Raw genomic sequence first — 26,184 nt, 5'->3', positions numbered from 1 at the left:
CAAGCAGCGCTAGCCACTGCTGATTACCCCTCCTTATTTATTTATTTTTTATTTTTTACTTGAACTTTCACGTGGCAGACGTTTACTTGCTGTTAAAATGGCAGTGAACTTCTCATTTAACATTTATTCACCGTGGATGAATATTTGATTGGTGTGCACTCACTGCAGCGTTTTACATTTCATTTGCATACTCGCGCACATTTGTAGTCCAAGTGCAAACAGTCAACAGAAGAAGATGCTGCTGACGACCAATGATGATGATGATTATTTCTTCTTAACTATTATTACATATTATGTTTTTTTTTCACTTTTCTGACCTATAAATGTAGTTACAATATTGTATTATCGTGTTAAACCATGCCAGATGAGGTGTGCGGATTTGGAAGTGAACCCTAAAAGAAATGCAATCCGGGCATCCTTATATGGGCTGCAGATTGTCAGCACTAAATGCGGATCTACGCATCCGGAAGTCCTCGGGAGCCCTTGGGAGTGTGTGCAATCACAGCGGAGTGGGTGTACCTATAGGAGGACCGGGGGTGGAGTAAAGTAAACAGACCATTTGGGTCTGAAACAGGAAGTCCATGGAAAAACTACAAATGGGTGCAGATTCTGGAAGATCTGGAAAGCATTGTGTGGGCTATTGTGTGTAGCTGCTCTATAGGAGTCCATAACTCGATACAAAGCGCCAAAAATGCGCATAATAGGTCCCCTTTAAGTGACTTTTTCACATTATTAACTCTCATACAAGTGTAATAATAGTAATGGTTGGCTGCACGGCGGTCGAGTGGTTAGCGCGCAGACCTCGCAGCTAGGAGACTGGCAACTCCAAATTGTCCATAGGTATGAATGAGAGTGTGAATGGTTGTTTGTCTATATGTGCCCTGTGATTAGCTGGCGACCAGTCCAGGGTGTACCCCGCCTCTCGCCCGAAGACAGCTGGGATAGGCTCCAGCACCCCTGCGACCCTCGTGAGGATAAGCGGTAGAAAATGAATGAATGAATAGTAAAAAAGTAAAGTGAAAATATAGCTTGCACGTCAAGCAACGGCAACATTGATGACTATTCATTTCAAATTGGTGCCGATTGTGCTAAAATATGTATGATTATTGATTAATATTCTTTGCTAGTGTTTCACATACGTAGCTGCCTTTTTAATTGGCAGCCTGACTTTATTTTTTATCGGCCGCCCGTTTGACTTAAATCAAAGCTGCTAACTTCTAGTTTTAACCTGAGGTAACATGGTGGAGAAAGGTAGAAATAGGGTGAGATCGCCAGCAGCACACCATTCCCGTCATTAGCCGTGCCTAATTAAAGGGCCCACCGTCCGCCTGGTAAGCGAGTTTGATCTGTCAAATAAATCCTGGAAAGTCGACGTCAAGGCACGTTGTATGTGTGTGTATGTATGTATGTGTGTGTGTGAGAGAGACTCGGAGAGAAAAGATGTAGTGAGTGAAGTCATGTCAAAAAAATGAAGCAAAACAGAGGAAGATAAGGAGGGAGGAGATGAGATAAATCCGTGTTAGCACTCCTCTAATGATGTTAACATGATATCAGCCATTGTTCCGGCAGACATCAAGACACAGGCGGCAGATTAGCGCTCGCTGCACAAGTCTTTGGAGAATTATTTTTACATCTCACGCACACACCGGAATATAAGAAGGACTTGAGAGTGGAGGGAAGCCCTGTTGAGGTTATCAGATCAGGTGACCTAGCTGGAATCCACCGGGGATCAATTCTACTGGCGCAGATAACACCTTGTCACATGATCAGTGCTAGCATGGGCACTCAAGGCTTTGTTATTTTTTTTTATTGCTGGGTTGGGAGGGGGGGGGGGAATGGGAGGAAACACACCCTGATGTGGGGGTGGCGGGTGGGGAGGGTTAATCTAAGCGGAATTAGTTGTTAAAGCCAGTATGCTGGGATCCTGCTGCTCCCTTACTCACTTAGTCGTGTGTGTGTGTGTGTGTGTGTGTGTGTGTGTGTGTGTTGTGATGGAGACGTAAAGACAAGGGAGGGGGGGGTTATGTGAGGGGAGATGGCTGCCATTTCGCAGACATTGTTGTTATTGTTGTGTTGTAGTTGTGTCAGCTAGCTACAGCCATCACCAATGGGTGTCTCCATGGCAACCCCCCTGCGATGCCTCTTGACCCACTGATTTGGTGGAGTCAATTTGGTGAGCTGTGTGTCAGCATTTCACACGCTCAAAATGATTCAAAATTCATTATCGAGCTCGTCTATTTTCAGAGTTAATCAACTTTTCAATAAACCAACACGCTAAAGCTATTTCAAAAGCTTATTACATGTAATATTATTTTTGCTGCAGTAATTTTGTTCTACGTCTTGATTACAGTGACCATAAAGCTTTGCTACATGTGCTAACCTATCTTCTGGTGGCTAGCGAATCGGAAATGAATGCAATTTGTTGTTTGCTGGACTAAAATCCTACTTTTATTTTGAAGCTTACTTAGCACTGAACAGGAAATCGCTGCAATAACGATCAAAGGGCACATTTTACATAGAAATCTACAGGATGAACCTAGTGGTGTGAACCCCGCCTTAATGAAATTATGTAAAATTTTAGGAAAAGTCAAGTAAAAAAAAAAAAAAAAAAGGTGTTTCATGATCGTGATTATACGCCCCCCACCCTCCCTCTTGTGCCGCCCCCGCTATGTCCCTCACGTGCACTCCCGCGCCCGGTGGATGTGTTAACACACATGTCGGTGTGTATTATTGATGAAGCGCGCAGCAGCAGCGGAGGCTCAGCAGATTAAATAAAAAATGCTAAAGGCCGGCGAGGGGCGCGGATCACTCATGAATTATTGGCAGCCCGGAGCCGCACCGGGGAGGCTCAATTTGAATGGAGGGAGGGGAGGGGGTGTGCACGCATGCCCGCCCGTCATCGTGCTGGTGGTACACTTTACACCACGGTGTCCTGAAATGGACCTAGAGTGTCATGTGACAGGTCAGTCAGTGTAGAGCACTCAGCTAGCCTGTTAGCATCTACTTCTAGCTAAACCGCACTTAAACATACATAGTTTTGAATTCAAAAGTATCTCATATTGCATATAAATAATATTTTAGCACCATTTTAACATTAACATTCTGGTTATTTCCTCTCATTTTGCCAAATGAATGCACATTTCCCAGCTGCTGTATTTGTGGTGTGTTCAAGTACGTCCTGGATACAGCTGTAGGGATTGTTCTTACCGTGTTTCACGTCATACAGTTGTTACCAGAAGGAAAATGTCTGTGCGTCATGTGGCACACGCACGTTCTTTCTGTTCCCGCTCATATTTCACCAGGAAACAAGCAGGTGTCATGTCAGGAATTGTGCACCTTCATTGTCATGGTTGCGGTTTGTCGTTTGACACACTCATTTAGTGTCATTATGCTCTAAAGGTGTTAGTCAGCAGGCGCTGTCTCACGTTATTAGTTGCGCGTGTGATACACACCAACACACACACACACACGGAAGTGATTGTTGTCCTTGAACATCACACACACACACACACGCTCCTATTTTCCTACTCTACGCTAAGTTGCGCTAACGCTCCGCTGATGTAAAAATCAATGCAGGGGTCATCAGGTTTCCCTTGTCGGTGCACCCCACCCCCCCGCTCTTCCCCTTCCAGCATGCAATTTAATCATGGCGCTTTAAAGGCGGCGTTTAAGCCTCGCCAAGCCATTGTTTGGTCAATAAGGTCGCTTTTAGCAACATCTTAAAAGCATAGACAGGGTGAACATACACGGGTCCAAGTTACTTAAGGAGGGAGGGGCATGATCATTGGATTTCTGCAAGGACCAATAGAGGAGAGATGGCAACAAGAGAAGAAAATATTATTTTGCTGACACTTTTTACAGTGTGTTTACTTTGTTTGTCTCTTTGTTACGGATTGGGACAGTGCAGAAATAAACCACTGGGGTATCTAATTAGCACCGTTACATTTTCCAATTAAGTTTTTACTCCTTATCGCAGGCCGCACCGTGGACGAGTGGTTAGCATGTAGGCCACACAGTCAGAATATCGCGTGAAAATTATAAATAATAATAAATTCGCACCTGGCAAACAGGTGGAGTGAGTCGGGTCTGCCGGTTCAGCCTGATGATGGCGAGCAACTCGTTTACTCGAGAACTTGTTTTGTGTATGTGAGCGTGTGTGATGGAATTTGAGGAGGCCTACTTTCAGTCAGGCTGGTTTACACACCTCTGTTGAGACTACTAGTAAGCTACAAATGTCCTCCTAAGCCCCTCTGGTTGATGTTTACTGTCTATTTGTGGTGATGGTTGGTTGCATGCGAGTTTGAACAATGTGAATGATGACTGGTATTTTTATTTTTGCTTCAGTTTGTAGATGAAATGGTGCCAGCTTGCTGCTTTTGTCTTATCTACGTACTTGTGCTGAGCACATTGGCCACACAGGCAGGAGATCTGGGTTTGAATGCCCAATTGGGCATGTCCTCCCCATGCATACATCAGTTTTGATATGCATTACCATAATTGGCGACTCAAAATTGTCCATAGGTATGAATGTGAGTGTGAATGGTTGTTTGTCTATATCTGCCCTGTGATTGGCTGGCGACCAGTCCAGGGTGTACCCCGCCTCTCGCCCAAAGACAGCTGGGATAGGCTCCAGCACCCCTGCGACCCTCGTGAGGAAAAAAGTGGTCGAAAATGAATGAATGACTCTCGCTAGTCACCACAATCCCATTAGAATGTGTTTATGAGCAAGGGCGACTACAAATAAACACCAAACATGCACTGTCGGTATGACCCCGCCCCCCACCCCTGACCTGTAAATAATCCATTCATTCACTTTCTACCACTTTTTCCTCACGCTGGAGCCTATCCCAGCTGTCTTCGGGCGAGAGGCGGGCTACACCCTGGACTGGTCGTAAGGCAATCACAGGGCACATATAGACAAACAACCATTCACACTCACATTCATACCTATAGACAATTTGGAGTCGCCAATTAACCTAGCATGTTTTTGGAATGTGGGAGGAAACCGGAGTACCCGGAGAAAACCCACGCATGCACGGGGAGAACATGCAAACTCCACACAGAGATGGCCGAGGGTGGAATTGAACCCTGGTCTCCTAGCTGTGAGGTCTGCTCGCTAACCGCTCGTCTGCCATGCCGCCCACCTGTAAATCACATTTAAAATAAAAAACTAATTCCTCCACATTCTTTAGCTTGTGTAGACATGTCTTTTTGGGCCAACAGAAACACGTAGGAGGTGTCCACGTGCACAGCACCACCCCCCAACCCTCACTACACACCTCACAGAACATTACCTGAGGCTAAACCTGCCTTTAACTTCATTTGAACATCATTGTTTTTTTTAATCAAGATGGCTGTTGTTGATGTCATGTGGTGATCATATGTATGCTGTTTGTTTGTGTAAATACCAAAAGTTGCCGGCTAATATGCGGATAAATGTAAAGGAAAAAAAGCTCTCACGTCCTTTACTGTATGTGAGTGATGTCATCAAGTGTAGGTTTGTTGACGCTGCCTGTTATTGGTGTCACTATGGCAACCGCAACATGGGGATTAGCCGAACTGGCTGCAATCAAGTCCTGCATGCGGATCAAATGTTGCGTGTAATACGGAGATGTGCTGCACGATTTGTCTTGTGCAGCAGCGTCCTTTTTTGGGGTGGAAGATTGCAATGGCCCCGAGGCCGTACTTTCGGAATTTGACCAAAATTGTGACAGGATTAACTGTAGGGCGGTTTTGCTTTTTCTTTAGGTTTTTGGTGCCAATTGAATAGCCCTGCTCTATCGGGTTTCATTGTACATCAGCAGTGCAAATGTTGTGTTTGTGTACACTCGTCCAACTCGTCTCCCTACTCTGTAAAAGCAGTTTAATGGTAGATTCATGTCACTCTTAACGAACCCTGGACGCCTGTATGTGCATGTGTGTGTTTTATATGTTGGGGGGGATTCGGTGACCCCCATGACAGCTCTCGTTTTAAAGCCCTCTTTTAAATTTCACAGTTTTCCTATGTTTTCCTGTGTGTGTGTGTGTGTGTGTGTGTGTGTGTGTGTGTGTGCAAGATGTGCCTCTCGCATGTCTAAACACAGGCCCCCTGACTAATAACAGCCTGGCATACGCACCCAATTTCCCCAGTGGTGCACGACGCCAAGTGACCCCCGCGTGACCTTGCAGCCGTGCTTATTTGTTAAATGTGTTTTGCACACTCTTGCTTCAATACAAGTGCGGACAAGTGCGTGTATTTATATCTCGCACAGTGCTGCAGGTAATGTAGCACACCTTCTACCCCGCCCCCCCCAACTCATTTTACCACAATCTTGATGAACAGCATTTCTATACTTTAAAGCAGAGCTGTCCAATGTGCGTCCCGCAGGCTGTTTTGACTCCTAACTCTAACTGTTAATAACTTATATTTCTTTCTGTAAAAGTTAGTGTGACTTTGCACGTGTGTGGGCGAGGCGTTAATTGCAGCTGAGGAGCAAACAATCGATGTTGGCTGTGCACTGACAACCTGATGATAAGCTCCGCCACGTCCTCCGCCTTCTCTGTGGCGCTCTTAAATCACCTTGATTGGCAGCCAGCAGCGCTGCGTGGTTAGCGGAGTTATTTGCAGCCCTTTGCTAAGATTTGAATATGCATCACACACATCACTGTTGGCGGGCACCAAAATAGGCTAAGACCTGCTCAGTGTGCACACATGTGTGTGTGTGTGTGTTTTTACCATGAATTTAAATCAACCAGCTAGCAGAGTAACCTTTTGTATATCCAATCTGCATCTTTCCACTGCTCGTTATTAAATTACCTCCTAATTGGTCACACGCTGAAGGCAGCTGATGAAAAAGACAATTTCTTGCTTTTAATTGGCCATTTCACGTGCGCTGTGTGTACACCTGTGTGTGTGTGTGTGTGTGTATAGTGTCTCACTGTCTGGTGTGTGTTGGTTGTAATGAGAATAGGACATTGGCAATCTCAATCAGTTCCACTCTTTACCGACCAGTCTGGAGGATGGATGCAGACATGAGCAATCACTGCACTAAACATTTTTTCCCCCCATAGGAAATAATGTGAATGGAAATAATCTGTTCCGGGGTCAATATGTGACCATCATAAAACATTTCACTGTCCAGGCAAATGTTTTAGGTAACATTTGGCCATACAAGTGTAACAATAAGTTAAACAGTGGAATGAAACTAAGATGACAATGATATATTGGTAACTCTGTAAAAGGACAAGTGTAAAAAGAAGTTACCCACGAGCCAGGGTACTCTTAGTAGAGTAAAACCATGTACTCACTCATTCATGGACAATACAACCTTTTCAGTTCTGATCCGAATATACAATTATCAGCACATCATTCATACTTTTAGTACTTATTTTGTATTGTGGAATGTTCCAAAAGGCTTGATCAAGTAGTGGCAGTTAAGCATAATATAGCGAGGTACCCGACTTTATTCACCCCTGACAGTGGCTGGTCTTTGATAAATAATGACTTATTTCCCGTGGGAGTTTCCCTTGTGATGCTGCTTAAAATGTGAGACGAGTTTGGATGTTTCGTATTAAACTTCCTCGGTTCGGTGCCATCACAGGAAACTTGTGCATAACAAGTTTTGTACTGTTGGACTTTAACCAAAAATGCACAGCGCCAATATCACTTCGATTCTTTGCTACTTTGTTAGCATGTTAGCACATGCTGTGGGCTCTTTCCGGCGGCTGCTAGATAGTCTAGAATTGCACAATAACTAACTTATTATTAACACACTTTTATGTAGTTAACCCTTATCTTGTGCTGACGGTTAGTTTGTGTGTGTATAGTTCCTAAATTGGAAAGGCATTCAAAGGTTGAGGTTCCACTGTAGTCTGGAGGACGTCGTGGTCTTGTATGTTGTGGTCCAACACATGGACGGCATGTGTGCTGTTTGCTCCCACAGTAAGCTCCTTTTTTTTTTTTTTTTTTAATTCGGGGTCACCATCCATCTTGTCCCCTCTTTCTCTCTGTGTGTTTTGGTCCCAAATGGACGCATCGGTGTGGTGCGTCTTGCCAAAATAGCGCAGCTATTGTTGCGCACTTCATTGTGTTGCCAAGGGCGGCAAGGGAGTGTAGCAGCTGTAAACGTTGGCCCTATGGCACCCGGGGGGTCGTGCTAAGGTGAAGTCTCACTCCCTATCCAAAAAAAGAAGGCTGCGGTCTCTCCTCTCCCTCACCTCTCTTCTCACACTGCTTCTCAGCTTATTAACGGTCACAGCAAGAGTGTCTGCTTTGCTGTTTTTCCCCTCTCACTCCTCCTCCTCCTCTTTTTTTGCCATTCTGCCGCTCCATTCCCCCGGCTGCTATTATGAGAGGCATTTTATCCTTTGTTCCAGGCCCCATGGTGCATCTGGCCTCAGATACGGGCACGTCAGGGACAGGAAACTGGCGAGAGGTTGTTGCAGGGGAGGTTGGGGGGTGAGTTTATCCAGTGTGGTGGACCAGAGAGAGGCCCGGCATGATAAGAAGTGATAAAACAAGGCCAAGGAAACACATACATGAAGGAAAATAGTAGGCGTAATGCTTCACTCTTAAAAAGCAGCACTTTTTCTATGCAGTTTTGTATGTAGTATAATTCCACTGACCACACTGTAAAGCTGTAATGTACTGGCTTGACTTTCTAAGAAATCCACATCCTTGCATTTGCATCAGCATCTGCACGAAATAAAAAAAGAAATATATATAAAAAAATATATATAGCATAGGCAGGGGGGTGTGTGACAATAAGAGGTCAACAGTTAGCCGGTGCTGGCCCCGAGTTGACCTCCTATAAAGGGCCCACAGAGGAGAGGAGTTAGTGGAATGCTCCTCGACACTCCTTCCCTCCTGCACTCCCATATCTCCCCCAGCAAAACAGGCCTGCAAGGGGGGGGTGATAAAACTCCAGACGTTCTCTCATTTGATGGTGTTCTGCCATGTCAGTGCATTCTCGCATTCCTCTTTCGCTCCCTTTGCCCTCCACTCCTTTCCAAAAAAAATCCATCATTTTAGTGTAAAAAAAAAAAAAAAGCACTCATTTTTAATTTTGCTCCGTCACTGGTGCACGTCATTTATTACAAGACTAACTTTTCCAAAATGTTTCTCCTTCCCTTCTTCCATAGTGGAGAAGTTAAGCAATAAGTGTATAAAATGAGCCTTTTCATGACATAAAACAAGTGCGATGCATTCAAGTCATGAGGGGTCAAACACATTCACAGGCAAGTGTCCTTTTGTTTTCCTCCTTTCCTCCTCAGCTCCACGTCCTCCTCCTCCTCCTCGTCCTCCTCCTCTCTCTGACCCCTTAAACGCTCCTTTTCTAAAGGAGGTGCAGCAGCTATAGGACTTTTGTTTCCTTCAGTGGGGCTAATACTCCCCCTTTTTAGAGATGAAATACAAGAGTGCGGCAAGGGCAACAGCAGGAACACATAAATCACGTCACAAAATCCCCAAGAGCCCTCTCTCTTCAGGGTCATCAAAGGTCAAAGGGTCACTTCACAAGGGGTCGAGCCCAGCCAGGCAAGAGTGGGTCACCGTGTGTGTGTGTGTGAATGTGGGAGATTCAAATATGTGTGTGCTTTAATTATACATTTATTATATTTTCACACATTATGTCAACAGTTAAAATAGTTCAAGTCTATCTAGTGCCACCTACTGACCGTGGTATGACGTAAAATGTGTTGTTATTTTTTTGACACTGTTTTCATGTAATAGCAATGTACTTTTCAAGGTCGCCATCGCGTACTAACTTGATTTCATCTCGTTCTGTCTCTTCCAGGTTCATCAACGCCAGGAGGAGAATAGTCCAGCCTATGATTGACCAATCAAACCGTGCAGGTCAGTCTGATATTTAACGTATCAAGCACTCTGCAGTACTGAAGACAAAGAAGACATTTTGTTTCAACCCCTCCTCCCCTCTGTTTCTTTTTTCGGGTGACCGTTGTTTGGCTTTTTGGCTCCAGACCTGTTTTTACCCCCCCATCCTCCCCTTCCTCCCCTGCCAGCCTGTCCCCATTTGTGGCTTTTTTAGGGAGCTAGGGTTAGGGAGCCCCCCACCCACTGGTGCACAGCTAGGTTTGGACTGCTGTAAACTTTATTACCTGTAATAGGGGTCATAGGTCGGGGTGGTATTAGGGGCGCAGTAAAGTTCAAAGGCATTCGGAGGGCCTGAGCGCTTGCTTTTGCTTGAGTGACCCCCGAGCGGCCTAAATGGAAGCTAAGTGGATTTCTATGAGGGCGCAACAATTGTGGCAAATGCTATCGGGTTTCACTTATCGCCCGTGCGCTTGCGTCCGCGCATACCAATTTACGACATGGCGGCACTTTATCCCGGGCTTTGTGTTCTGTGGCCAGGTGTTTACATTACATAGTACATAGCAGCATTGTGCTAGCTAGCAGGCTATCCTCCCGGTGTGGGTGGGATAGCCTGATAACCAGCAAGCAGTACAATGATAGCGGAAAAATGGTACGTAACAATTCGGAAATCAATCTAAACGTTTGAAAAAGACACTTCTGAAGTCAGACAGTTTGCATGTTCTCCAGTGCATGCGTGGGTTTTCTCCGGGTATTCCGGTTTCCTCCCAAATTCCAAAAACATGCAGGCCCGTTATAAAAAACGGTTTAACAAGGAAACTAAAAAAACGCAGCCATTTTTTTAAGCTGTAATTTTACACGAATAAAGTCTAAATATAAAAGCCGCACAGTGGTTAGCATGTTGGCCACACTTACAGGAGATGGGAAGACCAGGGTTTGAATCTCATGTGTGTGTGTGTGTGTGTGCGTGGGTTTTCTCCGGGTACTCCGGTTTCCTCCCACATTCCAAAAACATGCTAGGTTAATTGGCGACTCCAAATTGTCCATAGGTATGAATGTGAGTGTGAATGGTTGTTTGTCTATATGTGCCCTGTGTTTGGCCCCGCCTCTCACCCGATGACAGCTGGGATAGGCTCCAGCAACCATGCGACCCTCGTGAGGATAAGCGGTAGAAAATGAATGAATGAATAAAGTCAGACAAAATCTCAAAGCACTCCTCACAACGACAAGCTTCTACACTCCTTAACTTTTTCTTTGGCTTTTTTGTGCCCACATAGTTTATATAGTAAATAACTCTTTATAATGGTCACAGTTTGACCCTGGAACAGTTCATTATTGATCCCCCAAAACATTGACAATGAGGTCAATGGAATATAATGGACAATTTATATTTTCTGTGTTTGTCTTCATTATACTGGCAAGTCAGCACACTTTTCTTGGAAGAAGAGATGTTTTTCTTGTAGATATTCTCCTAAGCTGACTATTAATATTGAGTTTTGAGCTTTATGAGCATTTAGGATTGAGCTAGAGCACTGTATTTAATGACAAGATTACACTTTGACTAATAACGGTGCACACAGTGTACGCATGTAACCGCCGTCCTTCAAAGGAGAGTCCTTGAGAGAGTGTAGTGACCTAGGGTAGTGTGTGAGGGGCTCTGCGGGGTTAGACCTCATTAAGCATTAAAGTCTACCAGGAGCTTACCGTGCGTAGCAGACATGGAGCAGAAAGGCGGTTGAAAGACAACCTGTGCGTGCAGCGGCCAACAGACGATCCCGCTTCGGCCACTGAGCCTTAATTAAAAGCACTAATTGACCACTCTGTGCCCCCCCCCCGCCCCTGCCTCTGTCTCCTCTCTCCACAGTAAGTCAAGGAGCTCCCTATAACCCAGATGGCCAGCCCATGGGGGGCTTCGTCATGGACGGCCAGCAGCACATGGGAATCAGACCACCTGGTAAGGCTTTTTCTCCGCGTCGCCATCTTTCCTCCCTGGTTGTGGTCTTCCTCCTTATCAAGTCACCTGACTTCACATTCCCATCATGCACCGCCCCCGCACTAGCATCAACATTTCACCGTGCCCCCTCCCGACAAAAACAGGTGTCAACAATCACAGATTCGACCCTCCCACTCGCCATGTACTCCTCCTCTTCCTCTATCTTCCTCACCCTCCCATGAATTAGTAGGCCCTGTCCAGACCTGAAAACATTTCCATGTACAGTCTCCTCAAGCCACATCTCCACATTGTATTGGAGGATGCCCTATGGAATTCATTGTGGTGGTCTACAAAGATCCCATATAAAGGTTTTATGTTTTACATTGCATTGATATTTATATTGTGTGTCTTCCTTCAGGACCAATGGGCGGCATGGGTATGAACATGGGCATGGAAGGTCAGTGGCACTACATGTAGCCCCGCCCCCGCCCACTGGGGCCGACCAATCACAACACAGAGGCGAACGTAAGTACTTTTTTGTATGTTTAATGCTATTGTTGTTACAGCACCGCTTTGTGATGAAGGTAGCTTAACAAGGAAAGGATAAACTATTGGGTAAAGACGGCATAGGGGTCATGGACGGGTAGTAGGGGAAAGGGGGGGTCAGGGGTGTACCGTATCGCCATGGTAACAAAGTATAGAACCATAAACAGTCATGGTCAGAGGTAAAGTGTCATGAATTAATGCGTTCAATGAGTCTCATTGAAGCACACATTGGTCATAGTACATTAAAAACAACCCCCCCCCCCACCCCACCCCATCCCCTTTTTCACAGTAGGTCAATTTTTCTTTTAAAATCTCACCTCTCCCTCTCTCTCTTTCTTTTGCCCTGGGGGCCCAAATAACTCCCACATAATTCTTGGATGTATACAAGCCTGGCGTGGTAACAGTGTCGTATTGACGGCCACTCGGGGGTTTGTGTTTGGAAGCGTATGCGCCGTCTGTGTGGGCACATACTGTATGTATGTATATGTCTGCAAGTGTGTGTGTGTGTGTGTATGGTAATAGGATTATTCCTGGCACAGGGAGGGGACGCAAACCAGTGCAAAATGGAGGAGGTAGCCAGCAGGGTATGCAGCTTAGCTGGGCCTAATTGACTAGATCCAAATTAAATATGCCATCAGCGGAGGTGTGACCAATGGATTTGACTTATTCAGTTTACCAAAATAGAGACCATTAACCCGCCACAGAGTGTGTCTCCATAAAAAAAAAAAATTAAATAAAACTTACCACCCCTTGTTTCTAGTGGCTAATGTCCACCAGCACAACAAAGACAGAAAATGTCCAAACCAATGTCATCGTTAGTCGAGGAGACGTAGCTACAGAAACACTAAGTGTGTGTGTGTTTGTGTGTGTGTAAACACGAGGGCTGGCTGTCCGTGTCCAAGCCGCCTCCTTCCAGCAGCTGCTCGCCTTCCCAGCAGACCTCGCTTTAAACAGCCTCAATTTGCCTGCTGAATCCCGTAATTGGGCCACCAGAGGAATCCTCCGCGAGACGAACGAAGATGAGGAGGCAGTCGAGGAAGAAAGACTGTGAAGGGAGGGAGGAAAGGAGGGAGGGAGGCGGGCAAGCGAGCGAGCGAGAGTGGAGTAAATGACAAGGAGGAGGGGCAGAGATAGGGAAGGATGGAATGGACCAAGGGAGGAAAGAAAGAGGGGTGGAGACTTTCCTTACAGCTTCATCAGCTAGCTTTTAGCCGTCACTCTGTCTTTCTAGGTCAATGAGAGGATGAAAGTAATGGCTGATATTCTTTTGTGACCAATTGCATTAATAGGTTATGATGATAGAAACGGTGTGGGGGGGCTTATTTGATTAAGACAGCACTGGGTCATTATATTTTATCAACATTTTCCATTAGCATGGCTGAGCTTTTTTTTTTTTTTTTTTACCGTTGGGCCACAAGGAGTTCTTCTCCTCCTTCTTCTTAATATGAAGCAGTCACATTGCAACATTAGTTAAAGCGAAAGCCAATTAGTGCTGCTTAGCGACCGGCGTTATTGCACCGCTTACATCCCCTTGCGAAACAATACACCTGTCAGCAGAGATGAAGTCCGCCAAGTCGAGCAGAAGCGATCCTTTGAAAAGCCACAGAAATGACTCTCATGTGACCTTTGGCCCTGTTTCCCCTCTCCCCTTTTTGCGTGAAATTAGCCACGGGTGCTCGCCCAAAGCTGTACTTTTTTTTTTTGTTTTTTTACTTCAAAGCGACATTGGACGAATTAACGATGGTGCACAGCCTATAGTCATGAAATTGGTCAAAATGTGCACCTCAATTGTGCTGCTTGTTACTTTTCTGATAAATTCACCACATGGTGGCACTGTTGTTAAACCCTAAAGTTCAATTAACTTGCAATTTCTCACACCCGCTACAAAACACTGTAGGGTGTTTTGCCAAATCACCACAAAATTTGGTACGCACCAAAATGGGACAGTCAAGTACATGCACGTAAAAGTTGAAAAACATGGCCGCCATCAAGCAAAACGCTTTGCAGGGGTTAAGACAGGACTAATTGTCCATACGTCATTCAAGCACATTCACATATGCTAGCATGTCATGAATGTATTTGGAATATTTGGGATTGATTTTCCCGGCCATTCCTAGTTAGCTCCTCTTGGAACGCTTGAGTGAACGTCGCCTGTAGCGGCCCCCGATCTCGGCTGGAGAGCCTTTGTCCCACAATTCATTGCTCCAATCATTAAGCGCAAATTTAACCCTCAACTGAGGGGTCAAAATGCCCCCAACACACACACACACACACCATTCCTGTTGGATAAACTTTTACTACGAACAAACGCAGCACCTCATATTCTCCCTGCAAATGTTGACATGTCCCCACAGGAATACCGCCCCCCCATCCCCCGAGCATGAGAGCGGGAACTCGATGTATTGATTGGCTTATTAGTGGTAAAACCTTATTAGCAATGTGCACCCCGTCAAGACCTTTATTGGGACTGGATTGACTCCTGTCGTCAGGTTGTCCTCATTATAGGCCTCATGCAAAACCAAAGTATGGATTTAACATTTTACGATAAATTAGACTTTCGGTGCTGACGATATCAACATTTAATGATTGCTTCCTAATTAATGAATGAGTCCTTAAACACCAATTTCAGGATCCGGTCTTTTTTTTTTTTTTTGTCCGACTGCTCTAAATTTGGGAATCAAACCTAAGGAGAACTACAAGGTGGTTTATTTTCTCAAGAGAATTACATTTGTAATTATGTTTATTGTAACTGGACTGGTCAACCAGCCAATAGCAGGGCACAAAAAAATACAATTAATAACAATGATTGACCAAAATATGAGGGGAAGTTGTAAGACAGAGCATCATTTGGCGGGATTGGTTGAATTGGCGCCAGACAAAATCCACGAGGATATGTTTTGTATGACTGTATATGGTACTCTATATGGTACTGTATATGGTACTGTATTGTACTGACACCTCGCCACACCACACCGGCTAGCGACTATCTTCACATAAGGATTGCAGATGATAATAAAAATTCCCTAATAAGTGCCCCCCTCCCTGTGTAAGACTTTCAACAACACTGTATCAGTGGCCTCTTTGATTTTGCCGACAAAGCAGAGACGGATGGCTGCTACGGTGGTTAGCTTGGCGACCAAACAGTTGTACCGCTAATATACAATGTAATATTTCCACAATGAAACAGATTACGTGGAATGTGTGTGTGTGTGTGTGTGTGTTTGGTGGCTAAGCCGTCTCCTACTGTTAAAGTAGCATTAGCAAGGGTGCAGGATTAACACAGTAAACAAATAAACCCCCTCCATCGCTCTTAAACGCCCCCGCCTGGTGAAGGGCAGGCGGCACTTGCTGTTCTGACCCAGATTAGCCCTGTTTGTGCTAACCCCCACACGTTTGCTGGTGTGAACACATGCATTCATGTTGCTTCAGTCACCTTTCCGTTCTACATTGCTATTTTTGACCACATGCATTGGCTCTGGTTACTCCTAGGAACGCTGTCTCATACAGGATCTTTGATAAGTGTTTTTGCGATCAAAAACAGCGACACTCTTCTGTCCTTTGTAGAGGATCTTTGAGAAGCAGTTTTACAGTAGATTCCTCTACATAGCAGCACGCTCCTGTCATATAGAAACTCTTTGACTAGCATTTTTGCAGTATATTCGTAATATGAATGGGCACCTGTTCTATAGAGGATCTTTGACTCGTATTTTTGGCAGTAGAGTCCCAAAAACAGCAGAACACCACGTCGAAGATCTTTGACTCACATGAGGGCCTTTGGCAGAGCACTCCTGTCATATACAAAACCTTTGACTACAATTTTTGTGTCTTTTGAGGTCTTAACAGAACAGCTCTCTTGTCGTATACAGGATCTTTGACTAACATTTTTTCAGTAAGTCCTAAAAACATCAGAACACTTGTCATCATGTAGAGGAACTTGGACTAGAACGTTTGCAGTTGAGTCTTAAAATCAAAACAGCTCACTTATCATATACAGGATCTTTGACTAACATTTTTTCAGTAAGTCCCAAAAACAAAGAACGCTCTTGTCATCATGTAGAGGATCTTTGACTAGACTGTTTGCGGTCCTAAAGACAGAACAGCTCTCTTGTCATATAGAGGATCTTTGACTAACATTTTTTCAGTAAGTCCCAAAAAAACGGCAGAAGACTCTTGTCCTCATGTAGAGGAACTTAGACTAGAATTTTTGCGGGTTAGTCTTAAAAACAGAACAGCTTTCTTGTCATATACAGGATCTTTGACTAACATTTTTTTAGTAAGTCCTAAAAACATCAGAACAATCTTGGATCTTTGACTAGACTTTTTGCAGTCCTAAAAACAGCACAGCTCTTGTCATACAGAGGATCTTTGACTAGAATTTTTGTAGTAGGTCCCAAAAACAGCACAACAATCCTGGTGTCATGTCAAGCGCTTCTTTTGTGAATGTTTAACAAATTTTGTCCTAGCTACTGTTGTTGTGAACACAAATAAAGTTGAATTGAATGCATCCAAATCTCATTTGAGGTGATCATCATCTACAGTCTACTGCATGACTGTATCTATGATTTGTGTTTGCCTTAAAACTGTGCTAACGCATGCTAACGCATGCTAACTGTCTGCCAGTAAAGTTGACTGTAGTTTGTCATTTGTGTCATCAGGACCGCGGGGCACAGCAGGAGGTCACCTGTCACACAGAGGCCTACGGATTTACGAGGGAGACCAGATTCACTGACTTCCCCATAACATCAACAACAGCATCTTACTTCCTTCCCGTGCACTTCCAAGGCCCTTGGACTTTACAATTCGTCTGCTCTTCAAAGATGAACCAAACCAACGTGCCCTTTCCCGCTCCTTGCTTGTTCTTTGGTGACCCCACACCCCCTCACCGCCGCCCGTCGCAAGGACCGGTCCTTTCATTCTGATTGTGACAGAGACACACCTGTGCACCCTTTTGGCTCCGCCCACTGAGGTGTTCTGGCCTCTTTCAGGGCAACACAAACAACAGAGACTTCCTGTTGACGAGCGCTGCGCTCTTTGGGAGGAGAAGCCAATGTCTGTAAACCTGACAGGACACTGACAAACCAAAAAGAGTGCCCAGTTGAAAAAAGAAAATCAAGAAAATACAGTGAGGAAAGACATTCGAAAATATAAAAAACTATATCAAGCCCATTTTTTGGGAGGCGAGAGGAGAAAGTGAGAGAAAATATACTGTAAAGTGTTGTAAAATGATGCTGGACTCTCACAGGAACTGGGAATTTAAGTATTGTAAATGCTATTGTATTGTTCTGCATATTATGTTGTTTCTAATAGATTTTTTTAAAAAAAGGCTCTTTGCTCCTTTTTTCTGCTCCCTTACTACAAACGACAAACATATCCGTGTGAGTGTGTGTGTGTGTGTGTGTGTGTGTGTGTGTGTGTGGAAATATGACTTCTATTTGATATTAAATAACAAATACTTTAATCCTTGCTGCTGCATGGATCTATTGACTAATCATTGCATGCACATGATTGACAAACCCTGCAAGAAGGCGGGACTCCAACAGAAACAAGCCACAGGTAAGACAAACAGTATACATGCTGACTAACATTTTTTTAAATCTGGAATGTACCATTCCGCTTAACTTCCGCCGTCCTATCGTGTTAGGTTTTACTGTTCATCCAATCACTGGGCAGTCAACATGGCGGTCATTCATCGCAGCAGCAAGGAAGCAGTTTATATGCATCTTGAGCACCTGGTAGGTAATTTTTTATATACAAAAAAGAATTTTCTTACAATAAATTAACAGTACTGAGGAAACAGTTGAACTATAAAAGACATCTAGACACTCCAACGTTAAAATGCAGACTTATTAGAGGGAGCTACAACTGAACACACTTGACATTTATACTACACTTCTTTTTTTATTTACTTATAAAAATCCTAAACAGATGTGCTTTTACTTTGAAGGGTCGATAAATAAAAGCATTCAAATTACAATCGTCCTTAGCTTTATTAAAGTGTATTTAAACACAATTAGATTCAGCCATGATGACTTCTACGTACAGTATTAGTCTTTATATACAGACGCTTTTATTCTTAAAGGAACACGCACATGCTGATTTTCTTCCAAGCATTATTTAATCACAATATGCAGGAATTAACATACAGGTAAGTCCTCGCCCTTTTACCGAGGCGCTGTTTTTAATTTTCAAATTTTTGAAAGAAACCGGACAAAAAGGGGGCGGTACTTCTGACACCTCCGAGCCGAGGCTGAGGACTCCTGAGGCGGCCTGAAGGAATCCGAGGAGACGGAGGAGGCAAAGCCCGTCTTTGACTGCCCTCTTTAGGGGAGGCCTGATAACTGACGACCGGGGGAAAGACCTCGGCGAAACTATTTTTTCGAGGGGGGGGGGGGGGGGGGCGTTTTGACGGGACGCTAATTGTAATAAATGTTTAAAATTATTTTATTATTTTCTTTTTTTGAGTGATGATTTATAATAACGAATAGACGCAAGGACGAGATGTTGCGAATGCAAACGAGAAAATGATTTTAATCAGCTTACCGAGTGATTTTGTTGTCTTTAAATGTAATATTTACTGTAGATTTTCTTACTTCTATCAAGTCGCGGTTTTAAAATGAATTTTTAACTTTAGCACCTTAGAAATAGTGCCGATTTTATATATGAAATTAACATCCACTGAACTGTACTTTCCTCCATTATCAACATACTTATTATGACGATGTAAAAATAGAATCAAGTCTTTTTATTTGTCTCTTATATATCGCTTCAAAACCTATAATTATACAAATAAGTTAAATCAAATTGAAATAACATCACCCAAGATAATGACAATATATATATTTTCATATGGACGCCAAGTTTTAAGACCTACATTTCAAACTCCACTAAATAACCAATCCAGTCTTTTTTTTTGTATTTATTAATTTTTAAGGTAAAATATAAACACTCATGGTAGTGACACTCACATTGTGCACGTGGGCCTACAAAAAAAAACATGTAATGCACCATGTGTATGTGTGTTTTTGCACGCATGCCTTTAACAATAATGGACTCTGGTATGGCAGTAATGAATTAAATGTATGATATTCATTGAATTTACTGCAACACGTACGTAGTATATGTACATGTGAAAATGGGTTAAATGTAAATCGACACCCACGTACATTCTGCACGTATGAAAACTGCATATAGTATGTGTTCAACATATGCAAGATGGCCTTTACAGGAATAACAATGCTGTTATATCATTTATTTAACAAGATTTCAAATACTTTTTTAAAGTACTACAAATACAATAACAATAACAACTAATATGCATGTTGCTTTCATTTAATGTGCAGAAACATAGTATTTTACATATTTTTTTTTACCTTTAAACCATATTTTATATAAATACTAATTTGTGTACTGTAAGTGTACATAAAGAATCCTAGTTGTGGAGCATCCAAACTCAAAAGACGCAAAAATATTCCAAAATATGTGACATGTAGCATTTATATTTAGGTCAGGGGACTTGATTAGGGGACTACTTTGTGGCGCGGATGCAGCAGGAGAAACTTACCTTAAGCTGCAACTATTCTACCTCCTAAAGGTCAGGCGGCAGCTGGCTTTGAAACAAAAGGAGGAGAAAGAGAGAAAAAAAACTATTGGTGGTGAGCTAGAGACTGTTGAGTGTGTTTGGTGGTTGGGGGTGGGGGGGGGATGATTTTGTCTCCTTGGCGACGGGGCCCCGGCCCTCAAAAGCCCCTTGGGCGCGGGGAGTGTTTGAAAGGAGGCGGCTATTTTGTGCAGCATCATTTATCACTGTCAGCACATAATGATTCCCCTCGCAGCTCCTTATTGATGTTTCTAATTGCATTATCTCATAAGGCTGGTGATCAATGGATGCGGGAGGGGGGCCGCACGGGGGTCAGGGGATGCCTCCTTGGCTGTTTGGTCATTTAATGCTTGCAGGCCCTCATTATCTGCAGCCTCCCGATCTCATGCCAGAAAGTAACGTTTGCTCACAATGATGTTGCGGCCTTTCATTTGTTTAACCCTCAACGCTCATTGCAAGGAAAATGAAAGTGAAAGTAACATCTTCACACTGAAATTAAAGTACATTTATTCATGAAGCACAGCCATGGAGCTTTTTAACGTGATATTTACATGACAAAAATTATCCTAACCCCATATAGACATAATATACAGTCACAGTACATAGCAGTACATAGAAACATACTATATGACAAAGTGTCAGTTCTTTCGTTACCAGAGTTAGGAACTATTTGGAAGCCAAGCTAACAGCTGCTAACAGGCCAAGTTCAAAGCAGCTGCCTGCAAGGCAACGCCAAAGAGTGACAATAAATGACCTCAAGGCCCTGCAAATACTGGCTGAGGAGACATACGAGGAATGCAAAAGATGGTTAAGGAAGAACGTCAATCATATGGTAACCTGGTTCTGATTAACGATGTATGAAGGAGACGGCAAGAGAAACGACAAGACAGCGGAAATAATCTACAAGAGAGATTGCTGAGGCAAACTCAACAACAAGAATGGATGTGTTCGAAAATACTAGCGACACAGATTGGAGATTTAGAGGATGAGATAATGGACAAAGACAGATCAGATCAAACTGGACACACAAATACTAAGCAACGAGACAACAAATCAAATACAGGAATTACAGGAGACAACTGACATCTCTCGGAGATGAAGAAAATAAATAAAAACCACACAATAAATAATACAATCTGGGCTGACCTGAAGGTTCTGAGGCCGCAAAACTGCGCTGGAATGACATCAAAGATCTAAAGGAAAATAGTAAATGCACTGCAAAACATTATCCAGGATTCCAAGAAAGATATCAAAGCGATGGACCACATCATAGAACAAATGAAGTGAAGAATGGATGAGTTGGAACAAAGCACACGCATGAACGGTGTGATTGTGACCGGGCTATACGTTACACCCAGGTCCGACATCAGGGCAGCTGGGAACCGTATTGGCTTTAATGGAGCAACAGGTGGCCAATCATCAGCAATCAAAGGCAGCCGATGTCAACGTCAACAACAAGTAGGAGCGTAGAGAACAAACGTCTACATCAGGACTTTCCAAAGTTCCACCCGGGTGCCATTTGTGGCCCATGGCTGGTTTTAAATATAGAATTTAATAAGAAAACTAAAAAAAAAAAACAACTAAAAATGTGCAATAATTTTTAACAAAGTAAAAATATTATCATTCATTCATTCATTTTCTACTGCTTTTTCCTCACGAGGGTCGCGGGGGTGCTGGAGCCTATCCCAGCTGTCTTGGGGCGAGAGGCGGGGTACACCCGGGACTGGTGGCCAGCCAATCACAGGGCACATATAGACAAACAACCATTCATACTCACATTCATAACTATGGACAATTTGGAGTCCCTGGAAAAAACCCATGCATGCATGTGGAAAACATACAAACTGCACACAGAGATGGCAGATGTTGGAATTGAACTTGGGGCTCCTAGTTGCGAGGCCTGTGTGCCAACCACTTGTCCACCGTGCAGCCAAAACACGGAGATTTTTGTGAAAATAAACACGGAAGCAAATTGAAAAATAGCAGTCCACACAGAGATGGCAGAAGGTGGAATTGAACTTGGGCCTACTAGTTGCGAGGCCTGTGTGCTAACCACTTGTCCACCGTGCATCCAAAACACAGAGATTTTTGTGAAAATAAACACGGAAGCAAATTGAAAAATAGCAGTCTCGTCACACTAGCATCAAGCGAACACGTACACATCCATCCACATTGGACAACATCAACATGACACCACAAAGGATGGCTGAACAAGAAGATGTGGAATTGGAAACCTTTCATCACATAATTCCATAATTTACTACATATTTTCATTTTCAACAAGCTATTCTAACGTTTTTCAAAACGTCAAATGTTGTATTGGAATGTTGTGGGATGAGAACATTTGTGTGCTGTCGCATTTTGTTGTTGAAAGTCTCTTTAGGTCTTAAATGTCGTCTTCTTCTCATTGCAGGTTGTTTAATAACAAGGCTGTCTCCTAAAAATGATGTTCCATACAAATAACAGGCCTCTCCAAATTGACAAGTCTCCTTATTGACAAACTTCAAGGTGTTGTTGGAGCTTTGACATCATACTTGTTGTATTTGAGCAACCCAGTCGGTCGTATAAAAGTCTGCATTTTTAATTTGAGCCTGTGGATTTCATGGCCATATTTACTCAGCAAATTTCCAGGAGAGGAGCGCAGTGGGAAGGAGGCTTTGGTGGATCTCACTGTGCAGCGTTCTGCTCTGTGTGGCATTATTTATGGAGCATGGACAGTTTAGAAGAAGCAATGTAGTCAATCAGGATGAGGGAGAGATTTGTTTTCCGTGGAGGGAAACTATGTTTTTGGAATAACACACACACACACGTACACTCACTCACACTGTGATAAAGATGTTTCCCCCCGCGACATAAAACAGCAGGGAGCACCAACGGCCACTTTCTCTTCCAGCCGAGTGTGAGGGAGCGTTTGTGTTGCTAGACTCGCCTTATAGACTTTCTCCACTCAATTAAATAGCCTATTCTGGCTTCTTTGGCCTCGGTCGGTCAATTAAATCAATCGGAGGTTTGACCGGTGTCTTTCTTTCATGTTGATGCTGCTTCTAAATCTTGTGCATTGTTGAGTATAAGAACTTCACAAGATTTTTTTGATTTCTGATGACATAATTTTAGGGATTCCATGTCTGGCAACTTGCTGGGTTTGCAGTGGTAATCAATGACCACTAATAAGTAATTTTATTAATTCATTTTCTACCGCTTGTCCTCACGAGGGACATGGAAATATGCTGGAGCCTATCCCAGAGGAGAGGCAGGGTACACCCTGGACTGGTTGCCAGCCAATCACAGGGCACATATAGACAAACAACTACTCACACTCACATTTTTTGTAAATAAATCTTTGTAAATTTTCACCTTTTTTGAGCCTAATAAAAAAAATATAATTTTATTTTCTTATATTACTATTTTTTTTAAATATTAATATTGTATTTTTTTATATTTCAACTCACTGCTAATTTTTTTTAACTTAGTTTTATAAACTCAATTAATTCTTGTAAATTGCAACTTTTTTCATGTATTATTTTGACTTGCCATCAATTTTTGATGTGGCTCTTCCTCATTAGGGTTGTGAGGGTATGCTAGAGCCTACCCCAGCTGTCTTCATGCGAGAAGCGAGGTACACCGTGGACCGGTCGCCAGCCAATCACAGGGCACATATAGACAAACAACCATTCACACTCACATTCATACCTATGGACAATTTGGAGTCGCTAATTAACCTAGCATGTTTTTGGAATGTGGGAGGAAACCGGAGTACCCGGAGAAAACCCATGCATGCACATGCAAACTCCACACACAAATGGCCGAGGGTGGAATTGAACTCGGGTCTGTGTGGCCTGCGTGCTAACCACTTGTCCCCTGAAATGAGCAGAATATCTCCCCTCTAAGCATGTTCCAAATCAAGTAAACCAGCACACAAAGTACCTTGGACTTTGTCTCCAGGATACAATTAAAATATAATAATATTTGACGCTGCGTGTGGTTGTGAAAGTACCAAAAAGCCTTTTAAAGCCCAGTCAAAGGACTTCTTTCATCCCAATAAAATCTGTTGTGAAAACTTTACAGAATCCCCACAAATGATCCTCACATGGTGATGACCACGGCTCCTCGAGCGCTCAGATGGCTCCATCCAGTCTCCGAACATCGATGACGGGACTCCCCCTCCAATAAATAGACAAACCGAGCATTTTTATTTTTTAAAGCGCCGCATACATAAGATCAGACACAAAAACATAAAAGGATCTGTAGCGTCGTTCATCCGGTGCTGTCTATTTGTCTTTCGCCGTCTTGTAAAAGATCTTCCTCATCTTCCTCAGTGACCCTGAGCGTGGCGAGGCGAGGGTTCGACCTTGGGCGTCCCATCGTTACGGCATTAACGGCGGTGGTGAGTTGTGGCCTGGTGTTAAAGTGCGCTCCGGCCACAGTCAATGTTTATGTGCGGCAATCAAAGGCAATGTGTTTATGTTATATGGTATAATGGACAAGGGGGCTACGTAAAACACACTGGGATGGCGGGATGGTGGGACCGCCGGGTTTTATGGCCTATGAGCTTTGGAGAAAAATGAAGTGCGGAACACGACTTTCTGGACCAATGTAGAGGAGATTTAAGAAGACATTTTTCCACCTCAGAATGGAAAAATAAGGAAAATCACTACTATGACTATCATTAAAACTACTATTATCATGAATGTGATTATTATTATTATTGTTATAAGGTTTATATTATTGCTATTATTATCATGACTAAGGGTGTATACTAATTTATTTTTTACCATGTCATACTTCTGCACTCTGTGTGTATGCTAGCGGCCCCGCCTCCACCCACAGACTGATAAAAGGGCTCACTCTGTTCATGCCGTTGTTCTGTGGAACAAACATGCCAAGGAGCTGAAACAAATGCAGCAAGTGAACTTTCTTCTTGCTTGTTTGGAGGCAGGAGACAAAAGATATGCATGCTTGTGGCAATTTTACAGTACTCAACATGCAATTTGGGCTGCACGGTGAACGAGTGGTTAGAGCCCAGGCGTCACAGCTAGGAGACCTGAGTTCAATTCCACCCTCGGCCATCTCTGTGTGGAGTTTGCATGTTCTCCCCGTGCATGCGTGGGTATTCTCCGGGTACTCCGGTTTCCTCCCACATTCCAAAAACATGCTAGGTTAATTGGCGACTCCAAATTGTCCATAGGTATGAATGTGAGTGTGAATGGTTGTTTGAATATATGTGCCCTGTGATTGGCTGGCCACCAGTCCAGGTTGTGAGTATAAGCGGTAGAAAATGAAATGAAAAAAATGAAAAACATACAATTTGACTCCTTTATGATTCTATGTTCTCCATTTTGTTGCATTTTCTTGGTTTGAGTTTCAAGGTCATGAATATACATGAACTATGATCAGTTTCTCAAAAAAATGTTCTGTCCCATTTGTTGTCAATTCTGAGTAAGATAGACAAGGGAAGTGGCAAAGAGTACCCCCCCGTATGGTATGGATAGAAAGTTGGCACTATTTCCCCCTTCGGCTCAGCCTCTGTGGTCTTAAACTGCTGCCAAGTGGGAAGAAAGATGGTGAAGATTGTGGTTTGCTGTCAAACTTACAGCAAATTGAAGCACATTTCCTCCTAAATCGCCTGTTGAATTTCCTCCTGATCATCGGGAGAGATAATCATCCTCTCACTTTGTCAACGTGACAAGGGGGTCAAGGCTCTGCGAGCTGTGAGTGACGACTGATTACGGATGGCGTGTCCCTACCTGACAGAGTCTCCGAACTTTTTTGTGCTAAGAAAATCGAGCCTGGATGTCTCCTCCAGCTGTTTGCTCAGAGCTTCCATGGTAATGAGAGGCCGCTGAGCAACACAGTTCACGAAACATCTGGATGTTAGGGTTGTACATTTTATTCATGAGTGACGCTAACTCCATACTAGCTGACAGAGTGACACTTTTTCTTTCAGGTTAGGTAAACTGGAACTGGAACGGCAAGGTTCCGGGGCTGAACAAACACATTTTTCCGCCAATCTGTTTTCTTGGTCCTCTTCGATTCGTAGATTCTCAGACATTCAAGTCATGGTTAGCCACAAATGTTGAATCAACAATCGATGGACATAAAAACATTTCAGTTTCACGCCAATAGACTTCAAAATGCTTTGGAAGGCATGCTAGCATTCATGCAATACAGATATCCTCAAAGTATTACGATCATGAAACAAATGGTCTATGACTTGTGGACAATGAGACATTCGCCAAGTTTATATGAGATTTTCTCCTTTCCTAATGGAATCTTTCCGAATGACTTTTCCGAAAAGATGGT

At 43.4% G+C, this 26,184-nt stretch overlaps 1 protein-coding gene across 1 annotated transcript in view; it reads left to right on the top strand.

Moving 5' to 3' along the window:
- Nucleotides 1–17,623, top strand: part of meis1b (Meis homeobox 1 b) — a 77,531-nt gene extending 59,908 nt beyond the window's left edge. Inside the window, exons 10-13 of the mRNA XM_058058036.1 lie at nucleotides 9,774–9,832; nucleotides 11,673–11,762; nucleotides 12,160–12,266; nucleotides 16,943–17,623. Coding sequence (XP_057914019.1) covers nucleotides 9,774–9,832; nucleotides 11,673–11,762; nucleotides 12,160–12,218 — 208 coding nt within the window. The 3' untranslated portion in view covers nucleotides 12,219–12,266; nucleotides 16,943–17,623. The remainder of the gene's footprint in view (nucleotides 1–9,773; nucleotides 9,833–11,672; nucleotides 11,763–12,159; nucleotides 12,267–16,942) is intronic.
- The last annotated feature ends 8,561 nt before the right edge of the window (nucleotides 17,624–26,184 follow it).

This window comes from Doryrhamphus excisus, chromosome 20 (genome assembly GCF_030265055.1).
Source record: "Doryrhamphus excisus isolate RoL2022-K1 chromosome 20, RoL_Dexc_1.0, whole genome shotgun sequence".
NCBI lineage: Eukaryota > Metazoa > Chordata > Actinopteri > Syngnathiformes > Syngnathidae > Doryrhamphus > Doryrhamphus excisus.
Note: the sequence above shows the minus strand (reverse complement) of the source record. Positions and strands in the feature narration are given on the sequence as shown.